General features: G+C 40.5%; 1 protein-coding gene across 2 annotated transcripts in view; it reads left to right on the top strand.

Moving 5' to 3' along the window:
* Positions 1-17,578, top strand: part of Nmu (neuromedin U) — a 29,427-nt gene that overhangs the window by 9,746 nt on the left and 2,103 nt on the right. For both annotated transcript variants that reach the window (XM_031341638.1, XM_031341639.1), the window contains exons 3-8: positions 3,921-3,968; positions 8,185-8,244; positions 9,531-9,560; positions 9,651-9,701; positions 12,593-12,661; positions 16,006-16,059. In XM_031341638.1, coding sequence (XP_031197498.1) covers positions 3,921-3,968; positions 8,185-8,244; positions 9,531-9,560; positions 9,651-9,701; positions 12,593-12,661; positions 16,006-16,059 — 312 coding nt within the window. The remainder of the gene's footprint in view (positions 1-3,920; positions 3,969-8,184; positions 8,245-9,530; positions 9,561-9,650; positions 9,702-12,592; positions 12,662-16,005; positions 16,060-17,578) is intronic.

Here is a 17,578-nt window from a genome sequence, read left to right as displayed (position 1 = left end):
CACCACCACCACCACCACCATCACCACCACCACCCCAGAAAGCAACACTCAAATGTTGGAGGAAGAGAAGGAAATTACTCCCTCAGTATGACTGACAGCAACCTATTCTATGCTGTCTACCAGCATCCCCAGACAGATGAATGCCCTAGCCAGTCATGGTGGCATTCCCTTACCAGATTCCTTCTCATCTGGCTTTCCCTTCTCCAGCCCTTTGCTGATGCTTCGAGGCTCACACCTTAAACAAACACCCTTGGCCTGTAGTCTCTTCACATTTGCCCTCTTCCTTTTCTGTTTGCTTATTATTTATTTCAGCACTGGGGAGTCAACCCCCTGAGCATTAGGCATGCTAGACATGTGCTCTACTCCTGAGTTTGAGCCCCAGCCACATCATTTTCTAAAAGTCTGTTTCTGGCGGGTTGAGGGGGGAACCCAGACCAGAGGCAGAATGGACATACACATAAACAACACTGTGAGGCAAAGAAGGAAAGAACAGGCTGAAACCGACTCACTGAATCAAGAGACATGAAACCCACACTGTATACAAAGGCAATATAAGGGGAATTAAAGGCCCAAATATAAAAGGTAAATCATAGAGGACTAGGAAGGATGTACCTTCCTGAGTGAGGATCAGGGAAAAACATCTCAAACGGAACTTCAAGTGCTCCAATACCCCCTCTCTTTTGGGAAGAGAACCCCGGGGAGTTTTTCACAGGCAGAGGACTGAACACTGTGCGAGGAGACTGGCTGTGGCCCTCTTTGTAGTAGAAAGGATTAAACAGGATTCAGTTGTCTGTCCATCTCTGAGAAGTAGATAGGCAATACATTGCTATATACAGTCTAGAAGGCTGTGCAGCTTCTAGGATGGGTAGAAGCTACATATTAGATGCACACTTAGCAGCATGAATAAATCTTTAAGTAACATATTAAGTGAAAAATGAAGGAAAAATATTAAGGAATTCCCATACAAGATGGAATCTTACAAGAACATACACAAATAAAAGGTGTGCATCAAATACATTAGAAGAATTGTGTATGAGAGGATGATGTGGGGATAATAAGTGTAAATATTACAAACAAGGCTAAAGGTTATTGTGTGCTTCAAGCTGAGAATATTCTTTGTGTCTAGGCCACCCCCCCCCAACAAAGTACATAAGGTGAAAAAACCTGAACAGATGGTAAGTACCAGATACCAAACATCCTTTAACAGTATAGATATTCATGAAGTCTACTAGAAGGGTTTCTGCTTCAGTAGATCACCAAAGAGCATGGGGAAAACATAAGGCCAGGGGAATAATTGGAATAACTCATACTAATGTACAATATAGAAAATATTTTAGCTTGAAATGATCTCTTTCTGTGAATAGCTTTGAGAAATATTTTAGATCATAATGCTAGGAAAAAGTTTTGAAAACATTGCCCTTCTTTTATAGGAAACAATATTTAAAGCAATTAACCTGCTGGCCAAGTGTGGTAGCATACATTATACTGCCAGTATTCAAGAGGCAATTTCAAAGCTAGCCTGGGCTACGTCGTACAGCCCTGTATTGCTCCCTGCAAACAAGACAAAACCCTAACAAGTGAACAGTAGGTGACCTGCTAAGAACACAAAAGACAGCATTTCTTTTTTTTTCCTGCTGGAGGTTTTTACTTTACAGAGTGGTCCAGACTAGAAGCATGTGATTTCCCAGCCATGCGCAGAAGCCTGTTCATTTCAAACAGATTCACCAATGGACCATGCAGAGGTCTGAAAGGCCATTAGTGTGGCCCTAGAAATCATTGGATCCCTCAGCTGAGGAAAGCTGGCAAATGTTTACAGAAATGGTGAGGGAGTGAATGGGGCTGCTCTTCCCTTTCCAATGAAATGAGAACAAAGACCAAAAGCTTTCCAACCGTCTCCTAATTGGGTTAGTGAAATTTCTGATGTTTTTTATTGAAGGGGCTTAAGGCATTGATCAGTTAGCAGAGCCTCCTGTTCTTGGACACAGGCCCTCTCACATATATGGACAGCTTAGTTTGTAGGAAGGAGAGTTACTGTGAAAACATTGACCTCCTTTTATTGGAAAAGATGTTTAAAGAACATCGCTAACCAAGTGTGGTAGCAAGCAGTTATAGTACCAGTATTACTCAACAGTGCCCTTGGGTGTGCAATGGCTCCAGGCCTCTCTGTTCTATGGCAGAGGCATTTCCTCTCAGCCTACCAGAGCAAAGACTTAGAGGTGATGGTGTTCTGTACCAGTCAGTGTTGATGGCTTCAGAGAGCATCACCTTGCTGTCCTACCCTCAGTTAACTTCTCTTGTTACATTGTTTTACTTGCCAAAAAATCCAGTTCAATTCAAGAACTTTTACTTAACTTTGGTTCTGGTCCAGTTGAATACAATACAATGTAACTTTTGACTCAAAAACTTTATCTCCCTTTCTCTTATCCCCGCTCCTCTGGCGGGGGCACTCCCATGCGCATGCGTGAGTGCGTGCGTGCGTGCGTGCGTGCGTGCGTGCGTGTGTGCGTGTGTGAGTGTGAGTGGGAACAGGTACACGGCACACAGGATGAGTGGAATTTCTAAACATTCTTCACATACTGATGGTATGCAGAGATGGCGGGTCCAATGAGCTGAAGGGGACAGACATGAGGTCATGAGTTTCTGCAGGAGCTCATGTCCTTGCTGTTCTCTAAAGAATCATATGTTTCAGGATGTTCTCAACTTGGAAGCAACAAGGAGCTTAAGAAGTTGCAATTGACTCACATAAAATCCTCGTCTCAGTCCGACGTGAGAATCCAACCTCAATTAAATAGACCAATAAAGAATTCTGACGCTGGAATAAAGAGGATTTGGCCAAAACTACTCTGGACACACAAACATCACTATATTTTTTTCTTCTGGTCCCATTTTGAAAGGCTGCCAAAGAAGTGTATGCCACAACACTGCAGATACACAGCCTAGGGCTTAACTTTCCAACATAGCTTTTTATGATTACTATAAATCTTTGCTCGTATTTTATTTGTTTGTTTATGACAGTCTCACTATGTAGTCTGGGTTGGTCTAGAACTCGTGATCCTCCTGCCTCAGCCTCTCAAGTGCTGGGATGATAGACCTGTGCCACTGCATCCAGCTGATACAGCTATGTACTACAGTGTAAAAGCTGATACAGCTGTGTACTACAGTGTAAAAGCTCTACCATTCTCTCTTTAGGATAAGGACTGAGAACAGCCAGCTGCCAACCATATTGAGTAAGCATTCATTAGGAGATGAAGATCTATGCTTATGCTGTCCTAAGATTTTTTTTTCCTTCATGCTGTGTGTCATTCAGTTATTGGGTTAAGTGAGGTGACATTAGAGTCGTGTCTGGTGAGCAACTGTACAGCAATCGATGGCACTCCCTTATTTTAAGGTCATTTGGGTCAGGGGTCTGTTCTCATGCTGAATGAGTTCAGAACGCTTACCTTTACTCCAGTGTCTGAGGAAATCTTCAAACACTCTGATTGTCTTTATTAGCTACTATGGGGACACATATTCCAATGGCTGGGGGCAAGCCTTGGACACATAGCAGGTCTAGGACTTCCTTCTCTTCCTTTAGTGGTTCATACCCCTCTCTCCTTCCTTCTCCCCTGTCCTCTTCTCTTTCACCCTTTTCTTTGTACAGGATTTCACTATGCATCATAGCCTTGAATCTATTATGTAGTTCAACCTGGCATCTAACTTATAGTAATTCCCTGCCTCAGAGATGGGGCAATGAGCATATACTACCATGCCCAGCACCCAGAACTTTCGTATAAGGTTCTAGAGTCTCCTCTGAACTTAGGGCTCAAGGCTGCCCTGACTCTTTGATGGCTGTCTGTAGGGAATGCCTCTGGGAAGTCTATTTTTCTAGCTTGGGATCTTTTCTATTTCTAGGGTGTAATTGATGTCTTTGTTTTCTACAGATTCATGAAGCTTGTGCGTCCTTTCTGTTGACTGATTCCCAACCTCAGGTAATTTAATCTGGAGGTGTTTCATGACAATGTAGGCATTTCTTGGTGCATACAAATCTCCATTTCTCCCTTTGAACTTTTCTTGAACTCACTAAGACTTGTCGCGTATTAGATGCTGCTGCATTATCTCCAGGTACTGTCGGGACTATAGGCTTGTGTTTTAAAAGGCTAGCTTTTCATCTTTAAGTAAAATAAATCTATTTTTGGAAACAGTGGGCTATTAAAATGCTAGTTTTTAAGATCAAATTTTGTTTTAAAAATACAATGCCTGGTAACTGTGTGCTTTTGCAACAGAACCAAGTTTTCTGGATGGGCTCAGGCAGTGGCTCTGTGAAGACAGAGCTGAAGCACACAGCTCTAATATATATAGCTGATCAGCATGCTGGCAGATAAGACAAAAGGCTGAGCTGTGTGTTCCCAGTTTCCTGCTTCCAGGATAACCAGGAGGCAGTTCACTTCTCTTCCCAGGAGAGTGAGTGGGGTTGGACTGAGAGCTAGTGTTGCTCCTCCACAGGAGGGAATGAGGAGCAGGAAATAAGCTTGTCATCTTCACATCATTCACTGATGCTTCTTCCACCTGCAGCTCTGAGTGCAAGGACGGACCCAGAGTTCACCTTACTGACTTTACTTTCTTAGTCAGCTCTGCCAAGGACATGGAGAGAAACTAATGTGCCTCAAACACACCCTCTGGCCAAGGCCAAGCGACTATTCACATGGTCCTCCTGAGGGGACGAGGGTGGGGAGAGCAGGGGAGCAGCCCTGTATAATATCTTTTCCTAGCTGTCGAGGTTCCCCTGCCAGAAGTTAGAGGCATTTGCTCCGGCTTAGGGAGAGGGGAGGGAAGCAAGATCTTTTGAATACCATTTCAAATTCATTCTTTAAACTCCAATTTTTGCTGTAGTTACTTTCTCACTGCTGTGATAAAAACATCCCAAGGAAAGCAACTTGAGTGTGGAAAGGTTTACTTTTGGCTTACCATCTGGGGACTACAGTCCATCGTGGCAGAGGATGTGTGATACAGGGTCACACTGCATCAGTACACAAGAAGCAGATAATGACAGGAAGTGAGTTCAGGCTACAAAGTTTCGTGGCCCTCCCAGAGGAACCTTCTTCCTCCAAAAAACAAAACAAAACAAAACAAAAAAAACCTCCACTGCCTGAGACTCCACAGACTCCCTTAAAAGTGCCACAAGCTCAGAACCAAGTGTTCAGACACACGAGCCTCTGGGAGACACACTCAAACCACAAGAACCCTCTTCAGGTGAATGACATGGGGATATTAGCACGGAAGCCTTTGTGCTGCACTTAAAATTCAGGAACAGCTTCAGAACAATTTTCATATCCACAATACCCACTGGATATGTTTTTTTAAAAACTTATTTGAACTCTATCAACATAAACGAACTTTAAAAATATTGTTCCTACTGATGGTGTGTGTGTGTGTGTGTGTGTATGTGTGGTACTTGCATATATATGTGTGTACATGTGTCTGGGACAGGAAAGGTACAAACTGAACATGTGTGCTTATGCACGTGAAGACTCAACATTAATGTCAGGAGTCATCTTCCATCCCTTTCCTCCCTTAGTTGCTGGGGCAGGTCTCTCAGTTGAACACAGACCTTGCCTATATGTCTAGTCTTGCTAGCCAGCTTGCTCTAGGGAACCCCTATTCCACCTTATGACATTGGAATAGGGCTGACACACCGACCCAGCACTGATGTGGGTTCAAGGATCCAAACTCAGTCCCCACATTTAAGCAGCAAGCCCTTTAAACACTGGGCCAGCTCCCTAGCTCCACGAATTAACTCTTTGTTGGACCTCATTCTGTGTACCTTTTTAAAAAGAGCCTGGCATATGTACTGTATCTTTATCTGTCTTTCACGTTTAAATGGAAATTTCAATATATTTTGAGACTTTAAATATCACTAACTGTTTATGAACTGTTATTTTATTAGCTGCACAATTATCAAATAGTGCTTCAAGATACTTTTGTCAAATAAAAAATAAAAATCTTTACGGTCCATGAATATGGGATAAATTATTACCTATCCCATATATGAAAGTCTTAAAGAATTATTGAGAACAATGGCTTCTTATAAGGAACAGTTAGGAAAATGCATTTATTTTAAAATGTTCCCAGTCAGAGGTCAGTGTTATTGCCAAGCCTTATCCAGCCTAGACACGATTTCCTAAGGAGAAACAACTTACATATAAAAATATAGTCTTCTTCAACTGAGACACATCTTTGACATGGAACATAGACAAATATCTTTTTGTTGTTGTTGTTACTTTGGATTTTATTGCATTTCTATATGGGCTAATTGAAAAAAAAAGACCCTTAGGGGTTCTTATTACCAGAGTTTCATAGATCTAACCTGAAGGAAATAAGGAAGGAAGAACTTACCAGACTCCACACTTTATTCAGCTCCTCATAGTTGCAGGCTGGGCCTCGGTGGTAGAGCATTAACCCAGCCGGTACATATGAGATACCCCAGGACCATAAAATAACTAATACATAGTCAACTCTGAACATTGATGAGCTCTCCAAAGCATATTCATAGGTAGAAGGCCTGGCTCCCGGGCCACACTCTATCCACTACAACATCTTAAGATACTGGAGAAGTCACCATCTTGTAGGCCCTCATTTCCTCTAGACAAAAGGGCAGCGAGCCCTGTCCTATGTGCCTTGCCCCTGTGTTTTAAGAATGTAATGGAAACTGTGTACAGGAAAGTATTTTGTCATGTGTTGAAACGCCCTGTATACCGGGTCCATTTTGAACAAGTTGCCTGGAAGACAAACAGATGAGAGAGAGGAGACAAAGCCAGACCTCTGTGGAGGAAGGATGTGAGAGGCACTGCACAGTAGCTCCCGCTGTGTTTCTCCCACGGCCTTAGATGCACTGGGAGAGATTAACAACAGTGGGGAGTGATCCTTCCTCACAGCTTTTAACTCGAGAGTACCTGCAGTGGTAAATTAAACCAAAGGGCTTGTCCTGCCCTTAATCCTTTCAGGAACTTCCTGCAGTGACATCACCCCTGATTCCTGGCTAAAGAAAGTAAAGTTTCAAGAGATTAAGTAACCAGTGTAGAAATGGAATGTAAATGTGATCCACACTGCTGATCTCGGGGTGTTCACCTTCTCAGCCCATGCTTTAATTTTACCTTGCCTCTCTCTGCCCCAGCTTTTTATTACTTCAGAAATGGACTTCTTAAGGAACTCATGGCTCACGGGCCAACTGTGCTAGGTCCTGTGCAAAGCAGGGTTTGCCCTTGCTTGTCCATTTGGACCACTCCCTACCACGCCTAGCTTCCTGCCAGCAGCAGGATTCCTGCCCCAATTCTGCCCTCTGATGCTCTGACAAACCTGATCTTGGAGTGTGCAGTCAGCAGCCTGGGAAGGGTGGTACTCAGACCAGCCCCACACACTGCTTCTTGTCCCTCAGTCCCCATTGTTTGAAAGCAACTGCAGGATTTCCAAATTAGCCAGTAATGAGTAATGTTCAGTGAAGCTCACAGCTTTGGCATGCACATGCATTTCTCTACAAGCCGAGAGGCTAATCCCTAGCTGGCACTGCCCAGGTGATCTTAGTCATAGAGTTCCATGATGTCTCAGTGAGTGTTGAGAACTGTGTAAGTGGACCACAGTGAAAACCTCAACTGCTGCAAAAGCTGCTGCAAAGAAAGATTTGTTTGGTTGGTTTATGTGTGCTCGTTTGTGTATGCGTGCACGTGCATGCTTGTGTGTGTGTGTGTGTGTGTGTGTGTGTGTGTGTGTGTGGTCTGTGTACATGGGAATGCGTGCCCATGTACACCCAAACAGACACCAGAGGAAGGCATCAGGCATCTTCCATCACTCTCCACCTTGTTTTTTGAGATGAGAATCTCACAGAACCCGAAGTTTGCCATTATGTCTAGACTGACTGGCCAGCCAACACCTAGGATCTCCAGGCCCAGTGCTGGAGTGACATACACACTTATGTGACTTTTATGTAAGTGTTAGGGATTTGAACTCAAGTTCTCTTGCTATCTCAGCCAGCCCAGCTATCACCCTGGCCTGAGGATTTTAGACTGTTCTGAGAGAAATCAAGAGACTCCTGCAGAGTTTCAGTGGACCACAGCAAGACTTCTCAGTGCTTCCACCATCTGAAGTTTCCACCCTCTGCGCAGATAGAGTGCAAACTGAAGCGCGGCTCATGTGTTTTCTTGTCTGCCTTAGGCATCTGTTGCATTGAGGGAGCTTTGTCGCGTAGTGATGGAGATTCTCCAGAAGCCTCAGGTAAGGCTCTGCCTAAGTCCTGTCGGCTATCCACCAACCAAATGACCTGAAGCTCCTCCTGCTTGAGATGTGCACAAGTTAGGAGCCTAACAACAGGAGCTGTGTAAGACACACTGGCTGGGAATGTGAGACAGAAACTTCAGTTTCTCTGTTAGGATAGTATGGGTAGAGTTCATACTCGACTAGTTGGGAAATCGCGTGTATCCTTCAAGCATAACATGTGGGTCTGATAGAGGAAATTTAGGATTATATTGTTTTTATTTTTCTCACTCACATGTAGATTTGGGGGCAAGAATGAAACTAAGATGCTACATTTCTACGGGCTGTACTTAGGACATGCTATTTTGTTGTAGCGTAGGACGTTGAGAATATAGGGTCACGTTAAAAGTTCTGTTTGCATCTGTGTCCTGGTTTCTGATTGAAATTATTGGATTCTTCTGGAAGAATGTTTTGTCCTAAGTGAAGACTTGGCAGGAGTGTGAGAGACTTCAGGTTCTAGCCTGTGTCTTGGTTGAACAAATTTTAAAATTCCTTTATTAAAGGTGAAAGCCTTAAGTTCCAAATGATGTATTTCATCAGCATCTCAAACGTATCCTGCGATTGCTAGTACACTCCAGCTTCTGAGCCTTCCACAAAGTAACCCAAGGAAAGACACTTTGAAAGTTTGAAGGCAAATTATTCTTTCTAATGATGATGTCCCGGGCCATGTAATTTTTCCTAACTAAGATAAAAGAAATAACAGTAAAATCTATCCATCATCTTTCTTTGGTGCTAAGAGCAAATGAAACAAAAAAAAAAAAAAAAAAAAAAAAAAAAAAAAAAAAAAAAAAAAGATATGACTCCTAAAAGCCACAGACTTATGGCAGAAAAAAACAAAAAACAAAACATAAAACAAAACAAAAAACTCCTGGCTTTATTTAGTGATGACAATTAAAAATATTTTGCTGTGTTCTCTTTAGTTTTTTACTCTGGATACTCCATTGTGTGACTATATTGAAATTTCCCATTACACCACTATTAAACATTGATGATGCTTCCCATTATTTTTTTATAAATAGTTTTATAGAGAAGATCTCTGTCAACTTATTTATAAATAACATTTAATCGATCTTCCACTTATGTTTGAACAAAAGATGCTAAAAAGCAATTTTAGTCCTATGTTTGAAATATAACATGTCACATTTTAAATTTTTACATAAATTTAAAATTTTTCATAATGTATTGCGAATTTCAAAGTACATAACATGAAGTCTTATAATGTATAACGATATATATCTCTTCACTAGGAACAAAATGAGAAAGATAATACTAAGAGGGTAAGGTGATTTTCCTGAATACATATACACCAAACAGAATAAAAAAGCCATAGATCTTTTATTGATAACTCACTCTTCCTGTTTTAACAGTTCTTATTTCATTATTCAAAGACACAGAAGTTGGGAAATTCAAATGTTGTGGTAAGTAGTCACAAGTATGTGTCTTTTTAAAAAAAGATTTATCTAGTATACAACAAGACTAAAACTCATATATTTTACTCTACAAATTATGTCTGGATCTGATGATATAGCCCAGTGTTTCATTCTTCAGTACCATGGGGAAGGAAATAAGTTTATTTGTGAATAAATGAAAATTGATATTTATTATATACTTACTTTACATGTCAGTAGCTACATGTGCCTTATATTCACTCGCTCACAATTATTTATTGCTTAGTATGTGTCAAACACAAGTCTAAATGCTCAAAATATGGTAATAAGTAAAAAGCATGTAAAAAAAATCCATCCTTCATTAATTTGTATTCAATGACAAAAGAAGTCTAAGAACAAATGAATAAGTAAAACAAATTACTTAGGGTGATATTAATACAAGAGAAAATTAGTCTCATCCAAAGAGATTTTTTTAAAAGCAATTATTTCAAAAGACAAGTATCAGTGCAAACTGGAAATATCACCTTCTATTCTTGTTCATTTGAGCTGAAAGATGTTCATTGTGAGAGTTTCTACCAGAGTAATGAGAAATGAGTAGCCCTGTTTTAATTCACATCAAACTCATGTGGCCTCTTTCAGTGGTAGTTTTTGGTTTGTTTGGTTTTGGTTTCTTTTTCTCTTTTCTTTTCTTTTCTTTTCTTTTCTTTTCTTTTCTTTCACTTTACATCCTGATTGCTGCCCCCATCACTCCCTCCCACAATCCTTCCCCCAGCCCCCTCCTCTTCTCCTCTGAGACATTGGAGCCGCACCCCCACCCCCCACAGTATCCCTCCATCCTGCTACATCAAATCTATGTGGGACTAGGCACACCTTCTCCCACTGAGGCCAGCCAGCAAGAAGAACATATATATCCCACAGACAGGCAACAGCTTTTAGGAGAGCCTCCAAAATTGCCGCCCCTGCCCCAATTCCACTTGTTCAGGACTCACATTAAGACCAAGCTGCACAGCTGCTACATATGTGTGGAGGGCCTAGGTCCAGCCCTTGTGTGCTCTTTGGTTGGTGGTTCAGTCTCTGAGAGCCCCAAGGATCCAGGTTCATTGACTCTGTTGGTCTTCCTGTGGAGGTCCCAGCCTCCTAGGGACCACATTCCTTCCCCCTACTCTTCCATAAGAGTCCCCAAGCCCCATCCACTATTTGGCTGTGGGCATCTGCATCTGTCTGAGTCAGCTGCTGGGTAGAGCCTCTCAGAGGACAGCATGCTCCTGTCTGCAAGCATCACAGAGTATCAGTACAGTGTCGGGGACTGGTGCTTGCCCATGGCATGGGTGTCAAGTTAGGCCTGTTATTGTTTGACCATTCTCTCAGTCTCTGCCCCCCTCTCCCATCCCTGCATTACTTATAGACAGGATAAATTTTGAGTTGAAAGTTTTGTGTGTGGGTTGGTGTCTCTATTGCTCCACTGGAGTTCTTGCCTAGCTACAGGAGGTGACCTCTTTAGGTTCCATATCCCCACTTTTATGAGTCTCAGCTATGGTCATCTCCATTAATTCTTGGGGCCTCCTTTATCCCAGGTCCCTGTCTCATCCTGGAGATGCCCTTCACCTCCCCATCCCTGACATTTGCAGATTTCCATTTATTCTCATGGTCACCTGGCCATCCCTCCTGCTCCTCCCCACACCTGATCCTGAATACTCCCCCATTCCCTTTTCCGTCCCCTCTCCCACCCAGGTCCATCCCTCTATTTTCTTCCTATAATCATTTTGTTCCCCTCCTCTATCCTTGCTTGGACCTTCCTTCTTGTTTAGCTTCTTTGGGTCTGTTGAGTGTAGCATGGTTATTCTGTATTTTATAGCTAACACCCCCTTATAAGTGGATACATACCATGCATGTCCTTTTCATTTTTTGCATGGATTTAAAACATACAAACTGGCTAGGGCTGAGGTGTAGAAGCCACCTCACCTAGCATAAGCAAGGCCCAGGTTTGATCTTCTGCACTGGGAAAAATTTTAAAAATATAGAAACTATTTGACCATAATATTCCTTTTAAGCTTGGGATCCATTACTAGGTGCAGTTTAGAGAATGAAAGGGAAAGTGTGTTTCAACATGTATGTTGAAAGGTAAATGTAAATTTAAACTCCACTTTAAGTGCATGCCTCATGGGATAATCTTACATGGGAACAGATGAAAGTTTTAAGAGAGATTAGCTACATACCAAACACAAGTTGTATTCATGAAAAGATAACCATTATCTAGGGCTAAAAGTCACCCATCTGTTAAATGGATTTAGTATTAGCAAGCGGGCTCCACTCAACCTAGACCTTAATGCCACTCTGTGTCTCAGGTGTGCACTCATTTTCTCCTATGTGACATCTCATTTTTAGAAAGTGAGGCTTCATTACCTTTTCCACTACTAAAGCACATTGTCATCTTTGTGTCCCCTGTTGTCTTGCTTCTGTTCCATTTTAAATATTTAATTTATGAAGGAGATTTCCAGGTATGTGTGCTAGAAGCATCCAGATAACAATGTTTGTAAGGGAAAACTGATACTTCCATGTGGCCTTGGTCTGGACCGGATTATTTTGATTAAGTGTCGACATTGACAGATGGTTTTTTGCCTCCTAGAGAGGTGACCTGGGGCTGCACCTGTTGCAGGTGTAACAGATCCGAGGTCTTCAGCAACGTGCTTCTTAGTGTAAGACTAGCCATCTGCCCCACCCCTTGATTTATTCACCACTGTTCTTTAAAGGGCTCTCAATGAGCTGTCTAAGATAATATCTTTCATTTCCTTTTTTTGTCTTTTGACCTGGGGTGAGAATAGTGGGGACAGACAGACAGACAGGCAGACAGACAGGAAGCCATCTTAATGCCCAATGCTAAGGAGCCCCTGTGCTCATCGTGTGTGTTCATGTCCTCCCAGTCGTCTGTTGTGCATCCGTTGCTGCAGCTCGTTCCTCAACTACATGAGAGAAGAATGAAGAGATTCAGAGTGAGCGTATGTAATACCAACTGCATGCTGGCTTTGCCACTCTGCGGCAGCCCCTTCCGCTAAGCTAACCGCAGCTGTGGTCCCTTGTAAGATAACCCTCTTAGGGTGAGCCCCTCGCATTCATACTCAGTGTTAGCTTTCCTTCACAGTGACAGGATGTCGGAGAAAAATGACTTAGAAGGAGTATTTGCGTTCAACATATTAGCGATTGCAATCTTTAATCAATTTGACAACTGGGTTACTTTATATCTGTGGTAAGTAAGGCATACGGAGTGTTCAGTTGAACAAAGTATCACACCCCATGACAAAGAAAATGAGAGAGGAGACAAAGTGAGGTACTGTCCCCATTCTTCAAGCGTAATTTCCTTCTATTACCTCCTCAGAAAGATTCCTCTACCTCCCAACATCACCATGTGCTTCCGAGGGCTTGGTCTTTGGGAGACATTTCAGATCCAAATCATCATGTACCTTGGTTAACCTGCTTAAGGCACATCCTGCAGTCTTTCTCCCTCTCCATGTTCTGACCCGGTCTAGAGCAAGCCCTTCACATTGAGAAAAACTGGGCTTCCGTTCCCTCTGAGACCCTCTAACCGAGAAAACGTGGTCTTGGTTTAAGAAAAAGGGAACAGCAGGGTGATTGGTCTTTAGGTAGGAATTAGAAATCCAGTCAAGGACAATTTATCACCCCTGTACCCTGTTGTCAAAGAGCTAGGGTGGCATAAGTTGGTTTTTTGTTTTTGTTTTTGTTTTTGTTTTTGTTTTTGTTTTTGTTTTGTCCAAGTGTTAAAACATTGATAAAAAATAAGGATTTGTAAATATACATATCATAAAACAAATGTCAACATTTCAGTTTTTCCCCATGGCTAACAAAAATAGGAGCTAAACCTAGTACCAACGTGTAAGGTAAATGTAACTAAGCTAGCACAATCTTAACTAAAAATTGCGTTTGCAATGTCACTTAAAAATAATCCTTATGCTTTTAGTGTTGAAAATTCTGGGTAACATTTTAAAGTGAGACATTGCATTTTTGATCTAGAATTGCCATCTTTAATTTACTGGGAACTCATCTGGGCTTTCACAGCTGGCTTCTGCTACCTCAAGAGAAGGGAAAGTCACTGTAGTTAAAGAAGGTTTGGTGAGCAGCCTAGGATGAGAGGTGACAGTTCACTGGCCCTTAGTCTAGGGAAGAAACACCCACACAGAGAGAGAGAGACACACACACACACACACACACACACACACACATACACATTCTTCATTGTGATATTCCCTTTATGGTTTAATGATGGCTACTTCATTATTAAATTGTTACCATTCCATAAATTAGTTTTAAGAGTTGAATTCAGGTCTGGTATTTCCTTAACTTTGATGCTGCATTTTTTACTCTTCTTAAAGCATGTTTGTTTAAAAAAAAAAACACATACAGTTAGATAAGTAAACATCCCACAATTTATTTTTAGGATCATTATCCTCCCCCAAAGTCTTCATATTTTAGCTTCATTTGAATACAGCTGTCTGCTGCTAACTTTAAAGAGAATTCTAAGAGGGGATTTGATAGCACTTTAAATTTATAGAATTTCCAAAGCTGGGGTTCTAGCTCAGTGGCAGAGCATTAGCCTGACATGTGTAGGGACCTAAGTTCAGTTTCTAGCACCACTCGCCTCCGAAATGGTAGAATTTCCAGAACAAAGAAGAAAGTCAGTCGACATCAAATTAATTTTCTGGAAATAAATGCATACTTATAAATTTTTACTTTATTTCTACCATGTCTATATTAGCCAGTGGTAATTATTTTGACTATTATTTCAGTATCACTATTTACACAAAGAAAAACTGAGTAAAAGAAAGACTGAGTCACATTTATTCTTATGAATAATTTAGCACATGGTCGCCATTTTCTGTCTTGAGCAAGACTATTGTAGTTGCAGATACTATACGAAAGCTTGGGATCTGATGTAGGAACAGAACAGACTAAATTAAGGTAGACCATACGAAAGCTTGGGATCTGATGTAGGAACAGAACAGACTAAATGAAGGTAGACCACGAAGACATTCTCCCACTGGGGATATCCTTAGGAAATGCTGGGAGCAAAGAATACAAGAGAAATTGGGAAACCCAACAATAACAACAACAAAACCAATTACAATAGGCGTTGGCTGTGATGGCCAACATCATCTAATTTTAAAATATAGTTTTATAGTGGGATATCTTAACTCTGAAAGAAAAAACGGACTTTAATGCATTCAAACATTTTTGAATATTTGTTAGATACATTCCTCTTCAGCTCTTCTTTCCAAAATTTTTCAGTTATTCTCTGATGACAATGTCCTGTAAACTTTTGTCTTGATTTTGCTTTAAGTAATTAGTATATTTTAATTTTCACTGTGTTCTTTTTCCTCTTGAATATACACAGGGATTGTTTTTAGACAAGGGCCTAAACATGTAGTTTCTGTGTATACATTTTAAACACTAATGCTTTAACCTTAAGAAATTTGAGGTGTATAGTAAAAATAAGAATTAAGTACAGATTTTGAGAATAAGAGATATATGTTCTGTAAAGCAAAGATTTATGAACTTAAATAGATACTAGAGGCATTTAGTAGATTAAAGAATATGTCCATACTTATGGAAGTTTTGAAAACAGCTTGACTGATAAATTTAATGTTCCCCATGAATTATTAATGCAAACAGGAAGCTACAAGTCAACTCTTTGGAAACAATAAAGTGTTAAATATTCTTTCCATGAAGTTTAGAATGATTTGCTTGAGTAATACTATAGAATATGCTTGTTGTAAACACATGGCTGTTCCTATTTGACATTTTTTTTTATTAAAGCTCTACACATACAATAATATCAGAAAAATGTCTTCTGAGGAATTGACTAAACATACATTGGCCAACGTTATCCCTCAGTTTCCATGTAGACATATTATATCCTTGCTTTAACAGAAATCCCAGATTATATTTTCCCTGTTCATATGTGACCACATCCAACATATTATTTTATTCTATCAAGATGTCAAAAAGGGACTTTGAAGCATAGTACACCTGACATTATCTTTCTACTTACTGATGAACATGCATACAACTGACAGCATTTCTAAAAAATGAATCTATAATAGTAATGCAGGAGATATTTTTAAATACACCATTCTGGGGAATACTGGTAGTGGCTGAGATGACTTAGATGTAAACATAATGATTCTCTCCTGAAATGAATACTCTACTCGAGTCTTTGGGCACAGCTAAAAGCAACATTGAGCCTCACTCAGTCCATTCTTAAAAAGTGGTTGCCCTTTTTCTGGCGTTGCTTAATTTGTTATGTCATCCTTATTTCTTCCAGGAAGAATACCAGAGTCCTCTCGCTGGCCAAAGTAGGGGATACTTTTTATTCAGGGTATGTATATATCATATTTTATGATCAATAAATATGGAAATTGGCAAAGCATGTTCACTGTATGCTCACTGAATTGACTTAAGCTTTAATGAATCTTTGACATCACTCATTTGAAATCAAGTGTCTCAATATGGTTTCACTTACGCCACTACCCTCTTGTTTAACCACAGTACCTCTAATCTCCCTTTTACTACCCCTGTGTATGACTACTCCAATGACATCCATCTACTTCACAGTTTAATTTTGTGATACTTTGTACATGGGAAACAAATTTTTAGAGCTACTTCACAAGTCCAAGGAGTTGATTATTAAGGTTTTGATTGAATAGCTTGCAAGAGTTATGCCTATGCTGACAAGCTCTTAAAATGAAAAAAAAAAAAAGTCCAATGATGATAAATACTACCAAGAGAGATAGCTTTGTGACTGTGTTTTTCATTTTGCATTTGTATATGAAATCTGTTTCTAAACAGCTGCGGTGTTTTGCAATATTTACTTTCTTAACACATAGTAAATGTAGTTGGCAGTTATTAACTGAAGCTGTAATAAATAGATGCTAGGCAAATACCAATGGGTATGAGTAATAGGACAAGGATTAAGAACACATACTGCTCTTACAGAGGACCAGAGTTCAGTTCCTAGCACCTACTTCATGCAGCTCACAGTCTGTAACTCCATCTCCAGGGGATCTGGAGACCTCTTCTGTCCTCTGTAGGTACTTGCATTCATATGCATACACCAACACACATATATATCCATAATTTAAGGTAAAATAAAATACTTTAAAAATAGAGTTCAGCTTCTATACTCTAGTACTTTACAGCCTGATTTAACAAATGGATAAATAAAAGCTAAGATCAGTCATCCCTTGGTACATGGGGAATTGTTTTAAAAACACCAACTCTGAGGTGGCTCAAGTCCTTTATATTAAATGATGTGGTATTTGTGTAAAACCAACCGCATCCTTTGTAAGTCACATTTGGATGAGATTTGAGACAAACACTTTAGCTGGAGAACGGAGGTAATACAAAGATGATATTATGTGTGTGGAAGATTATACAAGACATATTTAGTGAAACATTTAGTTGAACATTTTCAGCTTTATACACAAGTCAGTCCAAGGTGGTATTCCTGTGATAGGATTGACATTAGCAAACTGGAGAATGGACTGGACTGGATTTCAGAACTAGATTGATGGCAGGAATATATAAAACAGAGATGCCGTGATTTCAGAAAGTTAACTTGGGGTCATCTTAAAATGAAACTTGAGAACAATCATTATCAAATGTTAGCTCCCTATAAGCAAAACAGAGTAGTTTCTAATTCATCTTGATCCTAGCAGCTTTAGCAGTGCCTCAGTACTCAGTAAAAATACACACTTTCAGGCTCCACTGCAGCCTTAGTAAATCAGAAATCCCAGCTGTGGGGTCCAAGGAGCCCACTTTTGTTCGCCCAAAGCCTGTCAGGCGACCTCGATGTACGTCAAGAAAACTCTTCTTTGTATAATTAGGCTTCTTTCCAT

The sequence above is a fragment of the Mastomys coucha genome, unplaced genomic scaffold (genome assembly GCF_008632895.1).
Source record: "Mastomys coucha isolate ucsf_1 unplaced genomic scaffold, UCSF_Mcou_1 pScaffold22, whole genome shotgun sequence".
NCBI classification, from domain to species: domain Eukaryota; kingdom Metazoa; phylum Chordata; class Mammalia; order Rodentia; family Muridae; genus Mastomys; species Mastomys coucha.
The sequence above is the reverse complement of the archived record's forward strand: the minus strand, read 5'-3'. Positions and strand labels throughout refer to the sequence as shown.